The 22,656-nt window shown below is 38.3% G+C and overlaps 2 protein-coding genes and 1 non-coding gene across 3 annotated transcripts in view; all 3 read left to right on the top strand.

Annotated features, from left to right (window-relative positions):
- Nucleotides 1–10,063: 10,063 nt before the first annotated feature.
- LOC122724955 lies at nt 10,064–10,170 on the top strand. The gene has a single exon (XR_006352405.1). It is a non-coding gene; the product is annotated as a small nucleolar RNA R71 (small nucleolar RNA).
- A 3,378-nt stretch (nt 10,171–13,548) lies between these two features.
- Nucleotides 13,549–14,412, top strand: LOC110624243 (plasma membrane ATPase 2-like). Its single transcript, XM_021769353.2, has 4 exons — nt 13,549–13,650; nt 13,735–13,854; nt 14,014–14,136; nt 14,227–14,412. The coding sequence occupies exons 2-4, from the start codon at nt 13,774–13,776 to the stop codon at nt 14,356–14,358; spliced, it is 336 nt and encodes a 111-aa protein (XP_021625045.2). The 5' UTR covers nt 13,549–13,650; nt 13,735–13,773; the 3' UTR covers nt 14,359–14,412.
- Nucleotides 14,413–21,919: 7,507 nt separating this feature from the next.
- LOC110625166 (squalene monooxygenase SE1) overlaps nt 21,920–22,656 on the top strand; it is a 2,610-nt gene continuing 1,873 nt past the window's right edge. Inside the window, exons 1-3 of the mRNA XM_021770717.2 lie at nt 21,920–22,269; nt 22,363–22,474; nt 22,568–22,656. The exon at nt 22,568–22,656 is cut by the window's right edge and continues 86 nt beyond it. Of these exons, the coding sequence (XP_021626409.1) occupies nt 22,039–22,269; nt 22,363–22,474; nt 22,568–22,656 (432 nt within the window). The 5' untranslated portion in view covers nt 21,920–22,038. The remainder of the gene's footprint in view (nt 22,270–22,362; nt 22,475–22,567) is intronic.

Genomic DNA, 22,656 nt, shown 5'->3' with positions numbered 1-22,656 from the left:
AATTGCTTAGATTATTTAAACACACATTTAATCAAGTTGCATAATCTAAACTTGACCACGCGGTTGGCAAGGTTAGAATTAGGTTTCTCTAAGTCTTAATGCAGTTAACAGTTGTTCGATGCTACAATGCCCCAAGGACGTTCCTTGGCAACTTGTTGATTAGTGTTTGATTAGCGAACGTTTCCTAATCAAACTAGAACTAAGGAGGAATTTGGATTGTGAGAAGCGTCTTCCACATCCTAAACTAATTTATTGAAATAAATAGGAGTATCGAAAAGATCAATGATCAATTCTAAACAAACTGAAATAGATCCATTCTTCAACTAGAATTCTTCTCCTATTGAAATTCTCATCTATTTAAATTATCGCTTTCTCTTGCTATTTAGTTTTAATCATCAAAACAAAACCCCCCTCTTTTAATTTCTTATTATTCACTTGTCCAAGTCATTAGTAGGAAAATCCGTAGTGTCAAATCCCTGTGGTTCGACCCTATTGCCACTATCTACAAGTTAATTGTTGATTGTTTAATAGGTTTATTTTTGACGGCTTCGACAACCGCTTATCAAAAGTGTAACGACCCGAAAATCAGGCCGCCACCGGCGCTAGGATCCAGATCGGCTTAAGGCCGCCGGGACCCGTAGCAAGCCAAACATACATCCTGTGAACCTGTTTAATCCCATACATGGTCATCAACATACATAAAAATTAAAAACTTTTCTTTCATTCATTCAAACATTTCTTTTATTCATTTACTTTAAAACTTAAGAAGTTGTTCCACTCACTTGGTGACTGAAGCTGTAACAACGAGCTCGGAACGACTATCTCACAACCGGGGGTCTCGGTTCCTCGGGTCCGAACCTACACAGGTGGACTCAAATGAGGCACCAAACAACAAGAACATAACTCTAGACATACCCCCAAAAACCTCCTAAAACATCACCAAAACACTCCTAGGAATCATGCAAGAAAAGGCTGGATAGGGCACTTTCGGCGGCACCTTCGGCGGCCGAAAGTCCCTCCAGAGACGAAAGTCAGGCAGGTTCGGCGGCACCTTCGGCGGCCGAAACTCCCAGACAGAGACGAAACTCATGCATGTTCGGCGGCACCTTCGGCGGCCGAAAGTCTCGGACAGAGCCGAAACTTCAACTTTCGGGGGCAAGCTTCGGCAGCCTAAAGCTGCCTCTCAAGCCATGTTCGGCGGCCGAAAGTGCCTTCGGCTGCCGAACCTGGTTTCTGCCAAAGGGCAGAAACTTTGGCTCCCCTATGCACAAATGCCTCCCAACTCTCACATCATGCATATACTTCACCCAAATCATGCATACAAGTTCCTAGGGGCCTCAAAACATCAAATACCCCAACTACAACACTTCAAGCATACTCAAACATCATACATTGATCATAAATCACTTAAAACTTAACATTTGCTTAAAAACTCATACAACCCTATACATGTCATTCTACCCCATAAAATCACTTAAAACTTACTTAAAACACATGAAGAGCTTAAGATCGGCTCTTACCTCTTGAAGATCGAGGGTTGAGGAGATCTAAACTTGGAGATGGGAGAAGTTCCAACTTTTGGTCTCCAAGCTCCAAAACTTGTTCTAAGCTCAAAGATCTTCAAAACCAAAGTTATAAACTTGTAAAGATCATGGAAAAAGGAAGGAAAAACTCAAGATTGGGGAAGGATGGCGGAATGCTCACCTTGGCCGAAATGGGGAGAAAAAGCTCGCCCATTTTCGGCTAAGGGACCCTTTTATAGGTGGCTGGCCAGGCCACGTTCGGGGGCCGAATGTGCCTCCGCATCCATGCAATGTTCGGCGGCCGAACTTAGCTTTCGGCGGCCGAACCTGAACTTCCCTAACTCATGCTTTCGGGGGCCTAACGTGCCTCCAAAACGCATGCATGTTCGGCGGCCGAACTTGACTTTCGGCGGCCAAACCTGGATTTTCCTCCAATGCTATTTTCATGCAAAAACTCATTTAGTTTCATACTTTAAAACCATTAAAAACATAAAAACATTTCATAAAACATGTCTTTACCCTTCTAGAAGTTCCCGACATCCGAAATTCCACCGGACGGTAGGAATTCCGATACCGGAGTCTAGCCGGGTATTACATTCTCCCCCCCTTAAGAACATTCGTCCCCGAATGTTCCTCAACTAATACATGCATAACATAGAACATAACATACATACTAAACACATAGAACACATAGATACTAACCTCTAAAAGAGGTGGGGATACTGTTGGAGCATGGACTCCCGTGTCTCCCAGGTACATTCTTCTATATTGTGGTGGTTCCAAAGGACTTTCACCATCGGGATTTCCTTGTTTCTTAGCTTTCTGATCTGGGTGTCTATGATCCGCACTGGCTGCTCAACATAGGTGAGATCCTCTTGGATCTCCACATCAGGCTCACTAAGAACCTTACTCGGATCTGACACAAACTTTCTCAACATGGAAACATGGAAAACCGGATGGATTCTTGCCATTGAAGCAGGTAAGTCCAGCTTGTACGACACATTCCCAATCTTTTGCAAGATTTCAAAGGGTCCGATGTATCGTGGGGCTAGCTTACCTTTCTTCCCGAACCTAACCACTCCTTTCATTGGAGACACCTTAAGCAATACCAGATCCCCCTCCTGAAATTCAACTAGTCTTCTGCGGATGTCTGCATAACTCTTCTGTCTGCTTGCAGCAGTCTTGATTCTTTCTCTGATTATGGGTACCACCCTGCTGGTAATCTCTACTAGCTCAGGCCCTGCCAAGGCCTTCTCTCCAACTTCTTCCCAGCAAACAGGTGATCTGCACTTCCTTCCATACAAAGCTTCATATGGAGCCATCCCGATGCTAGCATGATAGCTGTTATTGTAGGCGAACTCTACTAAAGGTAAATGTTGCCTCCAAGAACCGCCAAAATCTAGCACACACATTCTGAGCATATCTTCTATTGTTTGGATGGTCCTCTCTGACTGTCCATCAGTCTGGGGATGGAAGGCAGTACTGAAGTCTAACCTAGTACCCATGGCATTTTGCAGACTCCGCCAAAATCTGGAAGTGAACTGAGGCCCTCTATCTGACACTATAGACACTGGAACCCCATGCAGCCTGACAATCTCATCTACATACACCTGCGCCAACTTGTCCACAGAGTAGCCACTCCTGACAGGGAGGAAGTGAGCAGATTTGGTGAGTCTGTCCACAATCACCCATATGGAGTCCAATCTGTTGGACGTCGCCGGTAACCCTACTACGAAGTCCATAGCTATGTTTTCCCATTTCCATTCTGGAATCGGTAGCGGGTTAAGCATTCCAGCTGGCTTCTGATGTTCCAACTTCACCCTCTGACACACTTCGCAGGCTGACACGAACTGCGCCACTTCTTTCTTCATAGCTGGCCACCAATAAACCTTCTTTAGATCTTGATACATCTTGGTGGCTCCGGGGTGAATGCTGTATCTTGCATTATGAGCCTCTCTCATAATGTCTCCTTTTAGCCCTATGTCATCTGGTACACATAATCGACTCCCATAGCGGAGGATCCCCTTGTTGTCAAATCTGAACTCATCATTCTGGCCTGACTGAACAGTCCTGGCAATCTTCACTAACTCGGGGTCCTCATGCTGTTTCTGAGCGACTTGCTCAAGGAACACGGGTGTCACTTTCATCTGAGCCACTAAGGCACCTGTACCCGACAACTCTAACTGTAGCCCTTCTTCGATGAGCTTGTAGAACTCCTTTACTACTGGTCTTCGTTCTGCTGTGATGTGGGATAGACTGCCGAGTGATTTCCGGCTTAAGGCATCAGCTACAACATTAGCCTTACCCGGATGATACTGTATTTTGCAATCATAGTCACTGAGCAGTTCTACCCATCTTCTCTGCCTCAAATTCAAATCTCTTTGACTCAGGATGTACTGCAGGCTCTTATGATCTGTAAAGATCTCACATTTTACCCCATAGAGGTAGTGCCTCCACATCTTGAGTGCAAAGATTACTGCTGCCATCTCAAGGTCATGTGTGGGGTAATTCATCTCATGCTTCTTTAGCTGTCTAGAAGCATAAGCAATCACCCTCTCATTCTGCATAAGCACACATCCCAGTCCCACACGGGACGCATCACAAAAGACTGTAAAGTCCTCTCCACTAGATGGCAGTGCTAACACTGGTGCTGAAGTCAACCTCCTCTTAAGCTCTTCAAAACTCTCTTCGCACTGGTCGGTCCACAGAAATTTCTGATTCTTCCTGGTTAGTCTGGTCAGAGGAGCTGCTATCTTTGAGAAGTCCTGAACGAACCTCCTGTAGTAACCTGCCAAACCCAAGAAACTTCTGATCTCCGTCACTGAAGTGGGTCTAGGCCAGTTAACCACAATCTCTGTCTTCTTGGGGTCTACCTCTATCCCATTCTCTGACACTACATGCCCCAAGAACGAAATGCTCCTTAGCCAGAACTCACATTTAGAGAACTTGGCATACAAGCCGTGTTCCCTCAAAGTCTGCAAGACCAACCGCAGATGATGGGCATGCTCTTCTGCATTCCTGGAATACACTAAGATATCATCTATGAAGACAATAACGAAGTGATCCAGGTATTGGCTAAATACTCTGTTCATGAGATCCATGAATGCTGCAGGGGCGTTAGTTAACCCGAACGGCATCACAAGGAACTCAAAATGCCCATATCTGGTCCTGAATGCCGTCTTTGGCACATCTTCATCTCTGATCCTCAGCTGATGATACCCAGATCTCAGATCTATTTTGGAGAAACAACCTGCTCCTGCTAGCTGGTCGAATAGATCATCGATCCTAGGCAACGGGTACTTGTTCTTGGTAGTAACCTTGTTCAACTGTCTATAGTCGATACAAAGTCTAAGGGATCCATCCTTCTTCTTCACGAACAACACTGGAGCACCCCAAGGTGAGGCACTCGGTCGGATGAAACCCTTGTCTACCAGCTCTTGCAACTGTTCTTTAAGCTCCTTCAGCTCTGCTGGCGCCATCCTGTAGGGAGGGATAGAGATCGGTCTGGTTCCTGGCATCAATTCTATTTCGAACTCTATCTCCCTAGGAGGCGGTAAACCTGGCAGCTCGTCTGGGAAAACATCTAAGAACTCTCTAACCACAGGCACCGAGGCGGGCTCTCTAACATCTCTGTCTAGCTCTCTCACATGAGCTAGATAACCCTGACAACCCCTCCTGAGCAGCCTACGAGCCTGTAGGGCTGATATCAAACCTCTAGGTGTACTCCCCCTGTCTCCTCTAAAGACGACCTCTGACCCATCCTGACATCTGAACTTAACCACCTTGTCTCTGCAATCCAAGGTAGCACCATGGGTAGATAGCCAATCCATCCCTAGAATGACGTCAAAATCTGTCAAGTCTAGAACCACTAGGTCGGCGGATAGGCATCTTCCCTCTATGAAAACTGGACTGTACTGGCAGACTGACTCTGCCACTGACGGGTCACATTTGGGTCCGCTGACCCATAGGGGACACTCTAACCCAGAGACCATCAAACCCAACCTCTCGACCACTCTCGGAGAAACAAAAGAATGGGATGCACCCGGGTCCATTAAGGCATAAACATCTGAACAACCAATGATGATATTACCTGACACCACGGTGTTGGATGCATTTGCCTCTTGCTGCGTCATTGTGAAGATCCGTGCTGGAGCTGACGGACCTTCCCCTCTGTAAACTGATGAAGAAGAGGCTGACCCTCTCCCTCGGCCTCTGCCACTAGCCTGTGTTGCGGCTGAAGCTGCTGGCTGTGCTACGCTACCCGAAGTTGTCTGCTGGGGCTGTGCCGTAGGAACTGCTCTCGGACACTCCCAAGACATGTGTCCCTCTTGCCCACACCTATAGCAGGCTGTCGTCCCAAACCGGCATACTCCCCTGTGTAGCCTACCACACCTTGCACACACTGCATTATCAGCACCAGAACTTGAGCCACTTCCTAATCCCAGACCTGATTTGATCTTGCTCCAGAACTTATTTTTCTTTGGTTTCTTAGTGGTATTGCCCCACTTCTTACTAGCTGAACTCAAGGATGAAGGGTCTATCTTTCCCCCACCTGGGGTCTTAGAACCAGAAGGTTGTGCCACAGACTGCTTGACTTTTCCCTCTATTACAGCACTAGCCTCCATTCTCCTGGCCATGTCTATAATGGCATGGAAACTTTCTCTATCAGCTGACTGAATCAAAGAGGAATACCTGGAATTGAGCCTCATGACATACCTCCTCGATTTCTTCGGATCTGTATCCAGATGCTGCCCAGCAAATGGCAACAACTCTAAGAATCTATCGGTGTACTCATCGACACCCATCTCATCTGTCTGCTTCAGCTGTTCGAACTCAATCACCTTCAGCTCCCTGGAACTGTCAGGGAAAGCCCATCCTGCGAACTCATTCGCAAACTCCTCCCATGACAAACTGTCCACCTTTGGTTTCACATAGTTCTTGAACCATTCTCGTGCCTTCTTGCATTTCAGAGTGAAACCAGCCATCTGAATGGCTCTACTGTCATCAGCCCCTATCTCATCTGTAATTGTTTTGACCTTCTCCAGGTACACAAACGGATCATCACCGGTATCAAACTGAGGAGCACCCAACTTCATATAGTCGGTCATCTTAGCCTTGCTCCCTCCAGATGAGGTAGGTTGAGGTCTTTGGTTTTCTATAACTGTGGTTTCTGCTGGTGGTGGAGGTGCGGCATCCCCTGGGATAGGGTTTGCTGTGCCTGGATGGAAGGATGGAGGTGGGTACATAGGGTACTGTGGATACTGTGGGTAAAAAGGTGGGTATGGCATGTGAGAAGGGTAAGGATTAACACTGGGGTAATCCGATGTACCTCCCATCGAATACCCGGGGTATGGTGAAAAAGGTGGGTACTGGGGTGGTGGAATAAACCCCGAGGCCTGAGTGCCTCCCTGAGACTCACCCATGCCCTCTCCTGGCATGCTCACACCAAGACTACCATCCCTCCTCTGGTCCACATCCATCTCTTCTCCCATATCTACTGACCTGTCTCCTTGAACCGTTCCTCTTACTGATCTGTTTCTACCCAGATCCAGAGATCTTCTAGGATCTCCCACTGCTCTGTCCCTGTGGGACCTACTCGACATTGCCCTTGGCAATGCTGGAGGACGGGCGCTCGTGCCCTCATCCTCCGGTGGTACTCTAGCCAATCTAGCTGATCGACGAGTTCCTCGCATTCTGTTTACTGAAAAACAGCACAGATAACAAAACATTAGCATCCAATGGTTCATGTGGAAACACATGAACCCACATCATATACATAGCATATTTCATGGCATATCATACTTTCATTCTAGACAGGACTCTACATCCTATCCTAGTGGACATGATTTCCTATTGTGCTTGACTTTCTATCACATCTATGAGCCCGACACTCTAGGTCCGACCATAGGAACCTAGGGCTCTGATACCACTCTGTAACGACCCGAAAATCAGGCCGCCACCGGCGCTAGGATCCAGATCGGCTTAAGGCCGCCGGGACCCGTAGCAAGCCAAACATACATCCTGTGAACCTGTTTAATCCCATACATGGTCATCAACATACATAAAAATTAAAAACTTTTCTTTCATTCATTCAAACATTTCTTTTATTCATTTACTTTAAAACTTAAGAAGTTGTTCCACTCACTTGGTGACTGAAGCTGTAACAACGAGCTCGGAACGACTATCTCACAACCGGGGGTCTCGGTTCCTCGGGTCCGAACCTACACAGGTGGACTCAAATGAGGCACCAAACAACAAGAACATAACTCTAGACATACCCCCAAAAACCTCCTAAAACATCACCAAAACACTCCTAGGAATCATGCAAGAAAAGGCTGGATAGGGCACTTTCGGCGGCACCTTCGGCGGCCGAAAGTCCCTCCAGAGACGAAAGTCAGGCAGGTTCGGCGGCACCTTCGGCGGTCGAAACTCCCAGACAGAGACGAAACTCATGCATGTTCGGCGGCACCTTCGGCGGCCGAAAGTCTCGGACAGAGCCGAAACTTCAACTTTCGGGGGCAAGCTTCGGCAGCCTAAAGCTGCCTCTCAAGCCATGTTCGGCGGCCGAAAGTGCCTTCGGCTGCCGAACCTGGTTTCTGCCAAAGGGCAGAAACTTTGGCTCCCCTATGCACAAATGCCTCCCAACTCTCACATCATGCATATACTTCACCCAAATCATGCATACAAGTTCCTAGGGGCCTCAAAACATCAAATACCCCAACTACAACACTTCAAGCATACTCAAACATCATACATTGATCATAAATCACTTAAAACTTAACATTTGCTTAAAAACTCATACAACCCTATACATGTCATTCTACCCCATAAAATCACTTAAAACTTACTTAAAACACATGAAGAGCTTAAGATCGGCTCTTACCTCTTGAAGATCGAGGGTTGAGGAGATCTAAACTTGGAGATGGGAGAAGTTCCAACTTTTGGTCTCCAAGCTCCAAAACTTGTTCTAAGCTCAAAGATCTTCAAAACCAAAGTTATAAACTTGTAAAGATCATGGAAAAAGGAAGGAAAAACTCAAGATTGGGGAAGGATGGCGGAATGCTCACCTTGGCCGAAATGGGGAGAAAAAGCTCGCCCATTTTCGGCTAAGGGACCCTTTTATAGGTGGCTGGCCAGGCCACGTTCGGGGGCCGAATGTGCCTCCGCATCCATGCAATGTTCGGCGGCCGAACTTGGCTTTCGGCGGCCGAACCTGAACTTCCCTAACTCATGCTTTCGGGGGCCTAACGTGCCTCCAAAACGCATGCATGTTCGGCGGCCGAACTTGACTTTCGGCGGCCGAACTTGACTTTCGGCGGCCGAACCTGGATTTTCCTCCAATGCTATTTTCATGCAAAAACTCATTTAGTTTCATACTTTAAAACCATTAAAAACATAAAAACATTTCATAAAACATGTCTTTACCCTTCTAGAAGTTCCCGACATCCGAAATTCCACCGGACGGTAGGAATTCCGATACCGGAGTCTAGCCGGGTATTACAAAAAGGTATATTGATCTCCACTTTATGAAGTGTCTCCAATATCTCTTTTTCCTCTTTTTCTTTTTGAGATCGTGCAAATCTTTTGGGAAAGGGGGGAGGTACCTTGAATTTTTCTGCTGGTGGCTGTTTTTGCCTCTGACTGGGTTCTGCTTGATCTGTTGATTTGGGCAGATCAAATTCTGCCTTCTCCGGTGATTTGGGCAGATCACTACTGCTGGGTAGCTCAATCTGCCTAGCGATTGGGTCAGTGATTTGGGCAGATCGACTGCCCTGATCACTTTCTGGCAGATTTTCTTCCATGGCCTGTTTTTGAATTTTCTCAGCGCTACTGTCTTGCAGCTCTTTTCCACTCCTCAATGTGATGGCACTAGCATTTTGCCTTGGATTTATCTCAGTTTGGGGGGGTAGTTTTTTTTGAGACTCAAGTTTGCTCACTGAAGTGGCCATTTGGCTCATTTGTTGCTCCAGAGTTTGCACTATATTTGCTAAGGACTTCACAATTTCTTCAAGAGGTGTGTTGGACTTTTGAGGTGCAGCTTGAGGTTGATTTCTTTGTTGGTAGCTTGGAAATTGGTTGCCCTTGCATAACTGAAATTCGGATGGTCCCTCCAACCTGGGTTGTAGGTGTTAGAATAGGGATCATACCTCCGTTGCCCATTAAATCCTCCTACTTGCTGGTCCTCTTCTTGAAGGGAGGGACATAGGTCAGTAGGGTGGCTCAAGTTTGCACATATTCCACATGGTTTGGGCTGCTGAATCTGCTGGACTTGTTGGGCTTGACCCACAACAAGGCTACGGACAGCATTGGTGAGATAAAAAATTTGGGATGCTAAAGTGGATGTACTCACCTCATTCACCCTTCTTGATGGCTGTTCTTGGTCTCCAAATTGTTGTGAGGCTGCTGCCATGGTGGAAATTAAATCCCTTATGGCTTGAGGTGACTTGTTTTCAATTGATCCTCCACATGCTGCGTCTATGAACTTTCTTTCTGAAGGTATCAAACCTCCATAGAAGTATTCAATGTGTGATTTATCAGAGATATCATGTTGAGGGCAGCTTGTGCACAATCGATTGAATCTTTCCCAATATTCATATAGCTCTTCATAATCCTTTTGCTTGATGCAACTGATCTCTCTTCTGATGCCAATAGCTTTTGAGGTTGGGAAGTATTTGCTTAAGAAGACTCTCACCATCCCATCCCATGAAGTGATGGATCCAGGTGGTAAATAAAACAACCAATCTTTGGCAAAATCATCAAGAGAAAAGGGAAAAGCTCTTAATTTGACATGCTCTTCGGAAATACCTTGAGGCCGCATTGTTGAGCACACAATGTGAAATTCTTTGAGGTGCTTGTGTAGATCCTCATTTTTAAGACCTCTGAATTTTGGAAGAAGATGAATTAATCCGGTTTTGAGCTCAAAAGGGGCTGCCAAAGGTGGGTAAGTGATGCACCATAGTGCTTGATCATCCAAGGGTGTTGCTAGTTCATGAAGAGTTCTTTCTTGTGCCATTGGTGCTCTTGGCTCAACGTTTTTAGCTTCAAATTCAGCAAGGACAGCAGCTGGTTCAAGAGCAGTAGCTGCTGCATTTTCTGCCTCTTCAGGTGCTGCTGTGATTGTCTTTATAGCAGCTGGTTCAGCTACTGTTTTAAGGGCTGGTTCTGGGATGTTTTTAGCAAAAACTTCTAGTTTTTAGGCTGGTTCTGGTGCAATTTTAGGGACTGGTTTTGAGTGCAGCAGCTTGTGCAGCAATAAATTCAAAAAGTGCAGCATGTACAGCAGTTTCAGCAATTGGTTCAACAACTTTATTCAGCAGGTGCAACAGCAGGTTTCTTAGTAACTTGTACAGCAGATTGTATCTCAGTTTCTGGTATAAGTGCAGCAGCAGCAGGTGGTGTAGCAGCAGGTGTTACGGCTGATTTAATAAATTCTGCAGCAGGTACAGGTGCAGCAACAGGTGTTTTAGATGGTTCAACGGCAGATCGAATTGTGGACACCAGATTTGTTGCCGATGCTGATGCATATGGTTTTGAGGTTTGGTTCCTCAAGTTTGCTTGCTTTCTCAAACTCTTGGTAGTGCGTTCAATTTCTGGATCGTAAAGAAGAGCTTCTTTACGATTAGCCCTGGTCATAAAAGGAAAATACGTTAGTTAGATCAAATCCCCGGCAACGGCGCCAATTTTTGATAGCGGTTGTCGAAGCCGTCAAAAATAAACCTATTAAGCAATCAACAATTAACTTGCAGATAGTGGCAATAGGGTCGAACCACAGGGATTTGACACCAAAGATTTTCCTAATAATGACTAAGGCAAATAAATGACAAATAAATAAAAGATGGGGGTTTTGTTTTGATGAATTAAATCTAGAAAGCAAGAGAAAGCAATAATTTAAATAAATGAGAAATTCAATGGGAAAGAGATTCTAGTTGAAATATGAGTTTAATTCAGTTTGTTCATAATTGATCATTGACTATTTAAAACTCCTATTTTATTTCAATAAATTAGTTTTGGTTGTGGAAGACGCTTCTCACAACCAAATTCCTCCTTAGTTCTAGTTCAATTAGGAAACGTTCACCAATCAAACACTAATCAACAAGTTGCTAAGGAACGTCCTTAGGGTATTTAGCATCGAACAACTGTTGACTGCATTAAGACTTAGAGAAATCCAATTCTATCCTTGTCAACTGCGTAGTCAAGTCTAGATTATGCAACTGATTATATTTGTGTTCAAATAATATAAGCAATTACGGACTTAAATCATTCAAACAATTTATTACTCAAGCAATTTAAAAGCAATGGGCCCTTATTGATTCTAAAAGTAAAGTAACAATTATAGAAAAAATCAAGTTGCATAAATATTGAAAGCAAATAAGAGTTTAACAATGGAGTTTTAAATCTCCCAATTCATCACAAATCTGAATTTCCTCAACTTTAACTAGAAAAGAATGAATTTAGCCACTCATGGTGGGCAAAATACACAAAAGAAAGAAGAAAAGAAGAGAAGAAGGGACTGCCGCAGGCTTCCTGCTGAATTCTGTAGATTTCCAAAGGTGGGAGAGGATGATTTGTTGGTCTGGAGGCTGCTCTCTTATAGTTGGAGAGTCCAAGTTCAATTAGGGTTTGGAATCCCTATTTTGACTTGGTCTTTGTGGTCTTTAATTCCTCTTTTGTCTTTGAATTTTGTTGCAAATGGAATTCTCTTGGTAGAAGGACATTCTCGTGACTTTTGGTATTGAGCTGGTGGTGTTTGAGGTGGATTTGGACTTCTTTTTCTTTTTAAATATGATTTTTCCCTTTTTCCCGCTCTGCTGTCAGTTTCTGCTGTCAATGTGATTGGAGCGGGTGATTTGGGCAAATCACTTGCCCCAATCGCTTTCTATGAGTCAGTCCAGTTTTTAGCTTTCTGTCTCTGCGAGTGATTTGGCCAGTCTCTGCGAGTAATTTGGCCAAATCACTTTGACCCCATCACTTTTCCAGCCTTTTCTGTACTTTTTCTCCAATTTTTCAATTTCTTCCTTTTCTGTAAAAACAAGATAAAAACCATAAATTAAGCTAAAAAATGTGTAAATAAGTAATAATAAAAATCACTATAAAAAAACTGTAAAATTGCGACCAAAATTTTTGGTTGCTATATAGCAACCAATCAGCGACCATTCTGCTACGACATGAAGAAAATAATATTTTTATTTAATAAAAAGCTCAACGACCAAAAATTGGTCGTTATTTGGTCGCTATTTAGCGACCAAATATTAAATCGTCGCTAAATTTAGCGGGAATTAGTGGCGCGAGATATTTGCGACCATTTTGCGACAAAATTGCGACTATTTTCTGAGTGGAAATATATTTAAATCCATATTTAGCGACTAATTAATTTAGTCGCTAAACAACGACCAATCAGTGACCAATCAGCGACCATTTTATTTTTAAAATTTTAATTTAATTTTTAATTAAATTTTATTTTATTTAAAATTTTAAATTAAGATTAAATATACTGTTAAAATATTTTTTTATAATTTTACGTATATTCTTATTTTTAATACAATTTATTTTAAAAAATAATTTAAAATATTATTATTATAAATTAATACAGTATAATATTTTAATACAATAAAACTATATTATTTATCTTTAAAAAAATTATACCATTAAAGACAAAATTAATAAACATATAGTATAAAACATTTTAAATAATTTAAACTATAAAAATAAAATTTTAACTGAAAGATAAAAAATAAACCTAAATAAACAAACCTGCTCCACACTAAGTAAAATCTTAATTGAAAATCTTAATTGAAAATAAACCTAAATAAGCCTGCTCCACGCTAAGTAAAAAATAAACCTAAATAAAATCTTAATTGAAAGAACCCTTAAATCCCAACCCTAAATCTCTCTCTAACTCTCAAGTCTACTGCCGCCCTCCCCTTCCCTCCCCCATTCGGCCTCTCCGTCACTCTGGTACAGTCGTGCGCCTCCCGTCAATCGTTTCTCTGCTCCACGCTGTCAACGTCGTTCTGCGTCTGGTTCCTGCGTCCGCTGGTCTGCTTGCTTCTTTGCTCTTCTCCGCCGCTTCCTCTGAATCTCCTTTCTCTCTATTGACAAAAATCTTGTTGACAAAAATCTTGTTGAGGTTGGTTGGAGGATACTATTGCTCCAGCATCTATTATAGAATGTTATTTCTTGTTTTTATTGTATCTGAATTTAACCTTTTCAGGTTTTTGCTAAAGGAGTAGATGTGGATACTGTTGTTTTGATGGCAGCTCAAGCTTCTAGAACAGAGAATCAAGATGCAATTGATTATGCCATTGTTGGAATGCTGGCTGATCCAAAAGAGGTAGTCAACAGATTAACTTAATTGTTTCTTGTGATATTTTGGCCACTGTTTGATGTCTCATTATCCATTTAATTTGGAAAAATGTACTGCTTTATTCTTTTCTTTTTCCTCCTTGCTTTCCTCTTTTTAGTCTGATTTTGTTTCCTTTTTCCAAAAAAGGCTCGTGCTGGAATTCAAGAAGTTCATTTCCTTCCTTTTAATCCAACTGATAAGCGGACAGCCTCGACTTACATTGATAGTGAAGGTAAAATGCATAGAGTTAGCAAAGGTGCCCCAGAGCAGGTAACCTGTCCGCAAGTCTGCACTGCATTTTTGGTTGTGCAATGCTATTGGAAGTACAAATTCTAATTCCCTTGTGTAATGTTGTTTTAGATTCTAAATCTTGCTCGCAATAAGTCAGATATTGAACGAAGAGTTCATGCTGTCATTGACAAGTTTGCAGATGATGCTCTAAGACTTGGCTTGGGTATTAATATGTTCAGCCTTTTCCTGTATAGTACTTAGTTTACTTTCAAATGGTAAAACGGTGTGCAATATCCTATTGTTTTATATTCCTTGGACAGTTTTGTGATCCTCTTTGTTCCATTTCTGGGTCTTAGAGCGACCAAATTCTTCCTTTTAGCAACCAAAATTTTGGTCGCTAAATCACTGTTTTTTTGTAGTGGATAATAAAAATGTGGCTAAATTATGTTTGATCAGTTATCTACCATGATCGAACTTCGCTCTGATACCAATAAAGGACTATTTAGACTCTGTCAGGAATTTTAACCAATATCGTTTAGCTAAGACGAAATAAGAGAAAAGATAGGCTAGAAGACTAAAAGTCTTATTGAAATTCCTCAAAGATTGAAAAGTGTCTTTTTAATAGCCAAAGGAGGCTATTTATAATAGAAACAAAACCCTAATATATAAAATTATGAAAATACCCAAAATATCTAAAAAAATCATTAAAATGCAAAAATTAGCCCCGGTCCAAGTCTGCCGTAAAATCCAAGGCTAGTTGCTCCATGTCAAATTGGAGAAAATCTTGAATCCTAGATCGTATACTTACAAGAAATGAAAGCGTAATGTATTGCTACAAACCATCTAGATCTTTTGAAGGATATCGGTGGTGCACGATTCATTGCTTTATTCTGTATGGCTTAGATTACCAACTGAGATTAATTCTATTAAAGGAAATGTATCTTTGCATTTTGTTCAGTTATATGTGGAAAATATAGTTTCTAATTATTCAATTGTCCCATTATAATTATTTTTACTGAAAATGGAGGCCTCAAAATTAATTTTGAGGTTAGAATGATAATATCAATAGCAATTCTGAACTGTACTGTGTTTTTTCTCCTTTAATATGCAAGTCATAGATTAGGTGAAATACTTTATGATATATCATATATGAATAGGGAGTTAGTCATTTCATTATTAATTTGATATGCTTTTGCTATTTATTTTCAATTACTCTAATCCTCAAATATTTTTTTTAAAAAATAAAATGTGAATGGGAAAAAAGTGATGGCACTGACCTGTTATCCTTCCACTGCTGGGAGCGAGAGGTAATCGCTGCTCTGTGAAGCCAGCCTCACGCATTACCCTCTGCTCTAGGAACTAGGAGACCCAAGCCTTCGCCCAGGTCCCATGGTTTAACTCTCAGCTTGGAACGGGCAAGCCAGAAATTAGCCAAGCCTGATCCTGCCATAAGGGCTCAAACAACGTCCCAACACCTTAAAGCCCCCACTTGGGTTACAAGCCCACGTTACTGAGCTCAGCGATTTCCATAAAATATTAATGAGTTTTAATTCTGGCCGATATGGGATTGACATTCTTTAATGTCCTTATGCCCGTCAAGAAAACGTCACTTGAATTTTGCTGGTTTCATCATTAAAAAAAAAAAAAAAAAAAACCTTAATTGAACTTGGTATTTAATTGGGTACATGCAGTTCAACAATTTGATTATAAGTGTGAGTTCAAGCATAAATCACTATAAATCATAAGAAAAATTCATAAAACTTTGGATTGATTTTTTATAATCATGCTAACATATATCATGTAAATGGATACATTTTATGATTTACCTATTTAATAAAATATATATTCAATAAAATTTAATACTTATATTTATTTTTTTATATTTTATTTAAGTTTTTTACTTTTAATTTTTTTAAAATCGAAGTCGGATTAACCATTTATAATTTGAATTTAATTGAAATTAAAATTAGAATGGTGACCGCTTTAAACCCGGACCGAGATCGAAACCATTAAAAAATCGAAACTGCCTTGAACTGTTTTAAAGTGGGCCAGCTTAAATTCAATTCGAAAAATAAAATCAAATCCCCAGTTTCGAACCAGAATCAACCCATGACCATAATTAATCTATTATTTCTGTCTCATAATTTTTATTTTTTTATTATTTTAAAATTATTATTTATTTTTTTTAATTTAGAATAATGATAATGTGAGATTTAGAAAGAGGTAGGTTTTGGTATGAGTGAGTAAGCTTACCCTGAATGGTTCACACCTTCCTTTTTTATTTCTTTTTCTCTTGTCCTCTAGTGGTGCATAATCGCCACCCTACTCTACAGTGCCATTATCCCTATCATACAGAGCCGTACATACGGGCGTACCTGCCTTCTCATCATCGTCAGGCGGCCATTTAATTTTCTTTCAACGCTTATGCTGATAGAGTCGCAGTACAGCCGAGCTCGACTATGGCCTGAGTGCCAGCGGTTATCAAATAATATATAAATTCACTATTGTAATTTTATTTAATTTTTAAAAAATATCTTAAAATATATATTAAAATTTAATATATTTAAGATAGATATAATTAGAAAGTTAATAAAAAAATTATATTTCTTAATATATATAAAAAAATAAAATAGACAAAAATTATGAGATAGGAGAAATATTACATATTATTAAATAAATAATAAAATTACTACTTAATACATTAAGTAAGAGAAACATTACATATTATTAAAAAAAATTGTATTAAATAAATAAACAATCCAGAGGTGAAAAACTCACTATCCGGTCAGTCGAGACCGATGTCCCATATCCGGATGGGCAAGAGACTAATATCTCAGAGAATAAAAGAAGAATGAGAAAAAATAATTTTTCAATCTATAATGTGAATATTTCTTTTTATTATTTATATTCTTTGAAGTTTGGACAGGCAAATTAAACATTGAAAAGGCATTGCATTTGATAATATCCAGTGAATTAAGATTAGATATCAAAATAATTAGAAAACTAAACTACAACTCAAAATCATAAGAATCCCATAAACCCTAACTCGAAGGACCACCGGACTAGATATTAAGATTAGATATCAAAATAATTAGAAAACTAAACAACAACCAAACAAATAATTCCTACTAATTCAACCGCTTATTCATGTAATAACCTGGATTATATGGTTGTCCAAATGTAAATAAATAAATCTCATTTGATTTTTATATTGTGATTAATTGTAAATAAAGTTTTATGCAAAATTTATCTTCTAATTTAGTAAAGGCTTTAAGAGTTATTAAAGTTACTGTCTTGAAGATAATTCTATCCCTCATTTGATATACCATGTATCCACTTCTTGTATCACATATTTTTTGTTCATTTTATTTTTTTTATATAGATTAAACAATGACAATTATTTTAGTTTATAAAATAATATTTTTTGGCTAATTTTAAATTGTATCCATTTTTAACATAAAATAAGGATATTAGGTTTTATACAAATAAAAAATCATTACTAATGATTTGAATTAAAGTGTAATGATAATTTGAATTATTATTTTAAAAAATAAAATATTAAAGACAAGTTGTATTGAAAATAAAATAAAGTTATTATAATTGATTTATATCTTAACCAAAAGGATAGGAGAGAGTAAAAATAAATGAATCTCATTTAATTTGTACAACTACTTATTTATATGTTGAGTTGAGCTAAATTTCTTGAATTCTCCTTTTGTTTTATGAAAAATATTTGGTAGGAAAGCAATTTTCATATTTTTTGACATTTAAAATATTTAAAAAATTAATAAAAATAATTTTTTATTAAAAAAATTAAATTATTTTAAAGAAAATAACTTATTTCACTACAAAAATTTGTCGGAATAGTAACGGATATTAGTAACAGATTTAAATCCGTTACAAATTTGTAACGGATTAATAACGGATTTTATATTCCATTACTAATTTTTATTATTTAGTAACGGATTAACAATTCGTTACTAAATCTGTTACTTAATAAAATTATTTATAAATTTAATAACGGATTTTGAGATCCGTTATAAATCCGTTACTAAATTAGCTAAAAATTAGTAACGAATCTCAATCCGTTAATAAATTTGTTACTAAATCGGTTATTAAATAAATAAAATAGTAACGGATTTAATAACGGAATGTAATCTATTATATAATTAGTAACAGATTTAGTAACGGATTTAATTTATTATTATTTTTTTAATAAAAAAATTCGATTTTTTATTTCTTAAAATTCCAAATTTTCTTTTTAAGTTAGTAACGGAAATAATCTGTCACTAAATCCGTTACTGATTCGAAAATTAGTAACGAATTCTATAATCTGTTACTAAATTTTAGATAATAAAATATCACGCTTTTATTCTAAATTTCCGTTTTTTTATTTCTAATTTAGTAACGGAAAAAATCTGTTCCTGAGTTCGTTACTAATCTAAAATTAGTAACGGATTAAGAAATCCGTTACTAAAATTTGGAAAATAATACCGCTTTTTTATTTTAGTTTGCCCGCATTTTTTTTTAATTTAGTAACGGATTTAATCCGTTACTAAATCCGTTACTAATCTAAAAATTAGTAACGGATTTCTTAATCCGTTACTAAAATTTGGAGAATAATACCGCATTTTTATTTTAGTTTGCCCGCGTTTTTTTTTAAATTTAGTAACGGATTTAATCCGTTACTAAATCCGTTACAAATTCACGTATTTATACACTCACCCATTTTATCTCCCTTCACTTCATTCATTTTCTTTCTCCCCATTTTATTTCCCTTCATTTCATTCATTTTCTTTCTCCTCTCCTCTCCTCATTTCTTCATTTCTCCCTTGTCTTATTTTTTTCCTTAATTATTAACTCCATTTTTTTTTCATTTTCTTTCATTTCCTTCAATTTTCTCTTCAATTTTCTTTCATTTCCTTCAATTTTCTCTTCAATTTTCTTTCATTATTGATCTTCATTTAATCACTTGATTTTTGTTTTATTTTCTCTCATATTTTTTCTTTTATTTTCTTCTATTTTCTTTCATTTTCTCTTCCACTTTCTATCATTATCCCTTCCTTTTTTTTTCATTATTCATTCATTTACTTTCTTTTCTCTCATATATATACTCTAACCTTTTTTTTACATTCTTTTGTATATCTTCATTTTCTCTTTATTTTTCTTCATTTTTTTCTTCATCTTTCTCTCATTTTCTTTCTTTTTTCTATTTTTTCTTCCTTTTTTCTCATTTCCTTTAATTTTCCCTTTTTTCTTATTTGCGCTTCATTTTTATCATTATTTTCTTTTATTTTCTTTCTTTTGTTATTTTCTCTTTTATATCTCATTTTTTTGTATTCTCTCACATTTTTTATTTTTTAAAATTTTCTCATGTAATTTTATAATAATTTTCTCATAAAATTAATAAAATTTAAAATATTAAAGTTAATATTTAATATAAAATACAATGAAAAAATTAATAGTTTACCATAATTAAATTATTATCTAATGTAAAATATAATGAAATAAATTAATTCCATTTCAAAAAAAAATGAAATAAATTAATAATTTAATATAATTTTTTAAATATTTTTTAAAATTAACAATAGATTTAATAACGGAATATAAATTTAATATATTTTTTATTTTTTATTTTATCAAATTAGTAACAGATTTCTATCCGTTACTAAATTTAGTAACGGATGCAATTTATTTATATATTTTTAATTTTTATTAAATTAGTAATGGATTTGAAATCCGTTACTAAATTTCATTACAAATCCGTTACTAAATCCGTTACTAAATCAGTAACGGATTGCTAATCAGTTACTATTGCATTAGCAATGAGGTTCATACATCCGTTACTAAACTGGTTAGTAATGGATTTTTCATTGATTAGTAACGGAAAAATCCGTTACTAATCCGGAAAAATCTTGTAGTGCTTTTTAATAAGGAAAAAACATCTTATATATTATGATAATTTGTAGCTACTTGTAAGTGTTTTTATTTTTGAGTTTGTGATTGGCTTTGGGTTATGTTTGACTAGTAATTTATCCTGACAAGAAATCCTTAACCTGTGCTAGTGTTAAAACCCACTTGAGCAGTAGTATCACGTGAGGACTTTTGGTATGTGGTTCCAATTCTACTACATTACCAGTCAAATAATTGCATTGGACAACTGCTGCAATTCAAGACCTATTTGGTCAAATACAAGACTCCAAACTCCAAATATGGACAGCTTAATAAAAACAACAAATGTGTAGAAGGATAATATTTGTTTTATTTCACAATAGAGATTACAATCTATTTATACATGAGAGAGGGTATCTAAATAGGAAGGAAAATCAAGTTTATGATTATACAATCCCTAGGATTAAGCAACTGACCCATCTATCAATATTTACTTCCTATATTACCATATTTACTTTCTATAACTTATAACACTCCCCCTCAAGTTGGATCATAAATGTTAATCATGCCCAACTTGTTACATATATAATCGACTCGAGTCCCATTTAGAACTTTAGTGAAAATATCTCCTAATTGTTCTCCAGTTCGGATATGTTCTGTTGATATTATCTTTTGTTGAACCTTTTCACGAACAAAATGACAATCAATCTCGATGTGTTTGGTCCTCTCGTGAAATACTGGATTGGAGGCAATGTGGATAGCTGCTTGATTATCACACCACAACTTAGCAGGCACCGAATTTGAAAACCCAACTTCTTCCAACAGTTGACGTACCCACAAAATTTCACAAACGGCTTGTGCCATGGCTCGATATTCAGATTCAGCACTAGAACGGGAGATCACATTTTGCTTCTTACTTTTCCATGAGACCAAGTTACCTCCCACAAAAACACAATACCCAGTAGTTGACCTCCTATCAACTTTCGAACCTGCCCAATCAGCATCAGAAAAGCATTCAATATTTGAGTGCCCATGGTTACCATAGAATAGGCCTCGCCCTGGGGCCCCTTTAAGGTAACAAAGAATCTGTCCCAGAGCATCCCACTGGGCAACAGTAGGAGAGGACATAAACTGACTTACCACACTCACTGAATATGCAATATCAGGACGAGTCACAGTCAAATAATTCAGCTTACCAACTAATCTTCTGTACCTTCCAGGATCTGCAAATGGCTCACTATCTTCTGTGGTAAGTTGAAGGTTAGGGGTCATTGGGGTACTACAAGGCTTAGCACCCAATTTTCCTGTTTCTGCCAACAAATCAAGAACATATTTTCTTTGAGATAAGAAGATGCCTTTCTTACACCGCATAACTTCAATTCCCAAGAAATATTTCAAGGAACCCAAATCCTTTGTATGAAACTGTGTTTTAAGAAATTCTTTTAGGGATGTGATGCCAGCAATGTCACTTCCTGTAATAACGATATCATCCACATATACTACAAGCAGAATTACTCCACTATCAGAATTTCTATAAAACACTGAGTGATCACACTTACTCATCTTCATTCCAAACTGTTGGACCACCTCACTAAACCTGCCAAACCATGCTCGAGGACTCTGTTTCAAGCCATAAAGGGATTTTCGAAGTCTACAAACCTTACCTGACTCACAATAGAGATTACAATCTATTTATACATGAGAGAGGGTATCTAAATAGGAAGGAAAATCAAGTTTATGATTATACAATCCCTAGGATTAAGCAACTGACTCATCTATCAATATTTACTTCCTATATTACCATATTTACTTTCTATAACTTATAACAAAATGAAATCCATTTTGTGGTCTTTTAGACTGATTTCATTTTGAAGATCTTGACAACATTTTTCATTCTTATGCATCTGTCCAAATCTCATTGTATTAGTAGAACCATTTCATCAATTTAGTCGTACATTTGGAAAACTATATAAAGGAACCAGAAAACCATTTTTCTACACGACTTCAAAACTCACCATCACTTGTACAATTCTTATATTGCTTCTGGAAATGGAATCTGAATACTTAATGGGAGGAATCATGGCTTCTTTGTTGGGGTTTGTGTTGTTGTATAGAATAACAGCAGAGAAGAAAGCCACAACATCAAGAGGAGTTGCAGGATATGAAAAATTAGAGAGCTCTGAAAATGGAATATACCAGGCAGAGAAAGACAAGAAACCAGATGTAATTATTGTTGGAGCTGGGGTTGCAGGTTCTGCTCTTGCTTATACTCTTGGCAAGGTAACTCTCTCTGTCTATTGCTTCTTGTGTGCTTGCTTTTTAATCTATCAGAAATATGTGATTTACGTCCTTGTTTCCTTCTCTCCAATGCAGGATGGAAGGAACGTACATGTGATTGAAAGAGACTTGACTGAGCCTGACAGAATTGTTGGAGAACTTCTCCAACCTGGTGGCTACCTCAAACTAATTGAGTTGGGACTTCAAGGTAACCAGAATATGAAGTTCCAAAATTTTTATTACTGCAAACCAATGTTGTCACTTCTCATTCTTAGACTATATACATTTTGAGTGGCTGCAGATTGCGTAGAAGACATCGATGCCCAACAAGTATTTGGATATGCTCTTTACAAGGGTGGAAGAAGTACTAAACTTTCCTATCCCTTGCAA

The sequence above is a fragment of the Manihot esculenta genome, chromosome 10, assembly GCF_001659605.2.
Source record: "Manihot esculenta cultivar AM560-2 chromosome 10, M.esculenta_v8, whole genome shotgun sequence".
Taxonomy (NCBI): Eukaryota; Viridiplantae; Streptophyta; class Magnoliopsida; order Malpighiales; family Euphorbiaceae; genus Manihot; species Manihot esculenta.
The sequence above is the reverse complement of the archived record's forward strand: the minus strand, read 5'-3'. Positions and strand labels throughout refer to the sequence as shown.

What these genes read in the sequence shown, in the direction of transcription:
- LOC110624243 (XM_021769353.2), top strand. Translation starts at nt 13,774, where the DNA reads ATGGCAGCTCAAGCTTCTAGAACAGAGAATCAAGATGCAATTGATTAT. An exon ending in TGCTGGCTGATCCAAAAGAG is followed by an intron (nt 13,855 to 14,013) that starts GTAGTCAACAGA and finishes TTTCCAAAAAAG; the next exon opens with GCTCGTGCTGGAATTCAAGA. An exon ending in GCAAAGGTGCCCCAGAGCAG is followed by an intron (nt 14,137 to 14,226) that starts GTAACCTGTCCG and finishes ATGTTGTTTTAG; the next exon opens with ATTCTAAATCTTGCTCGCAA.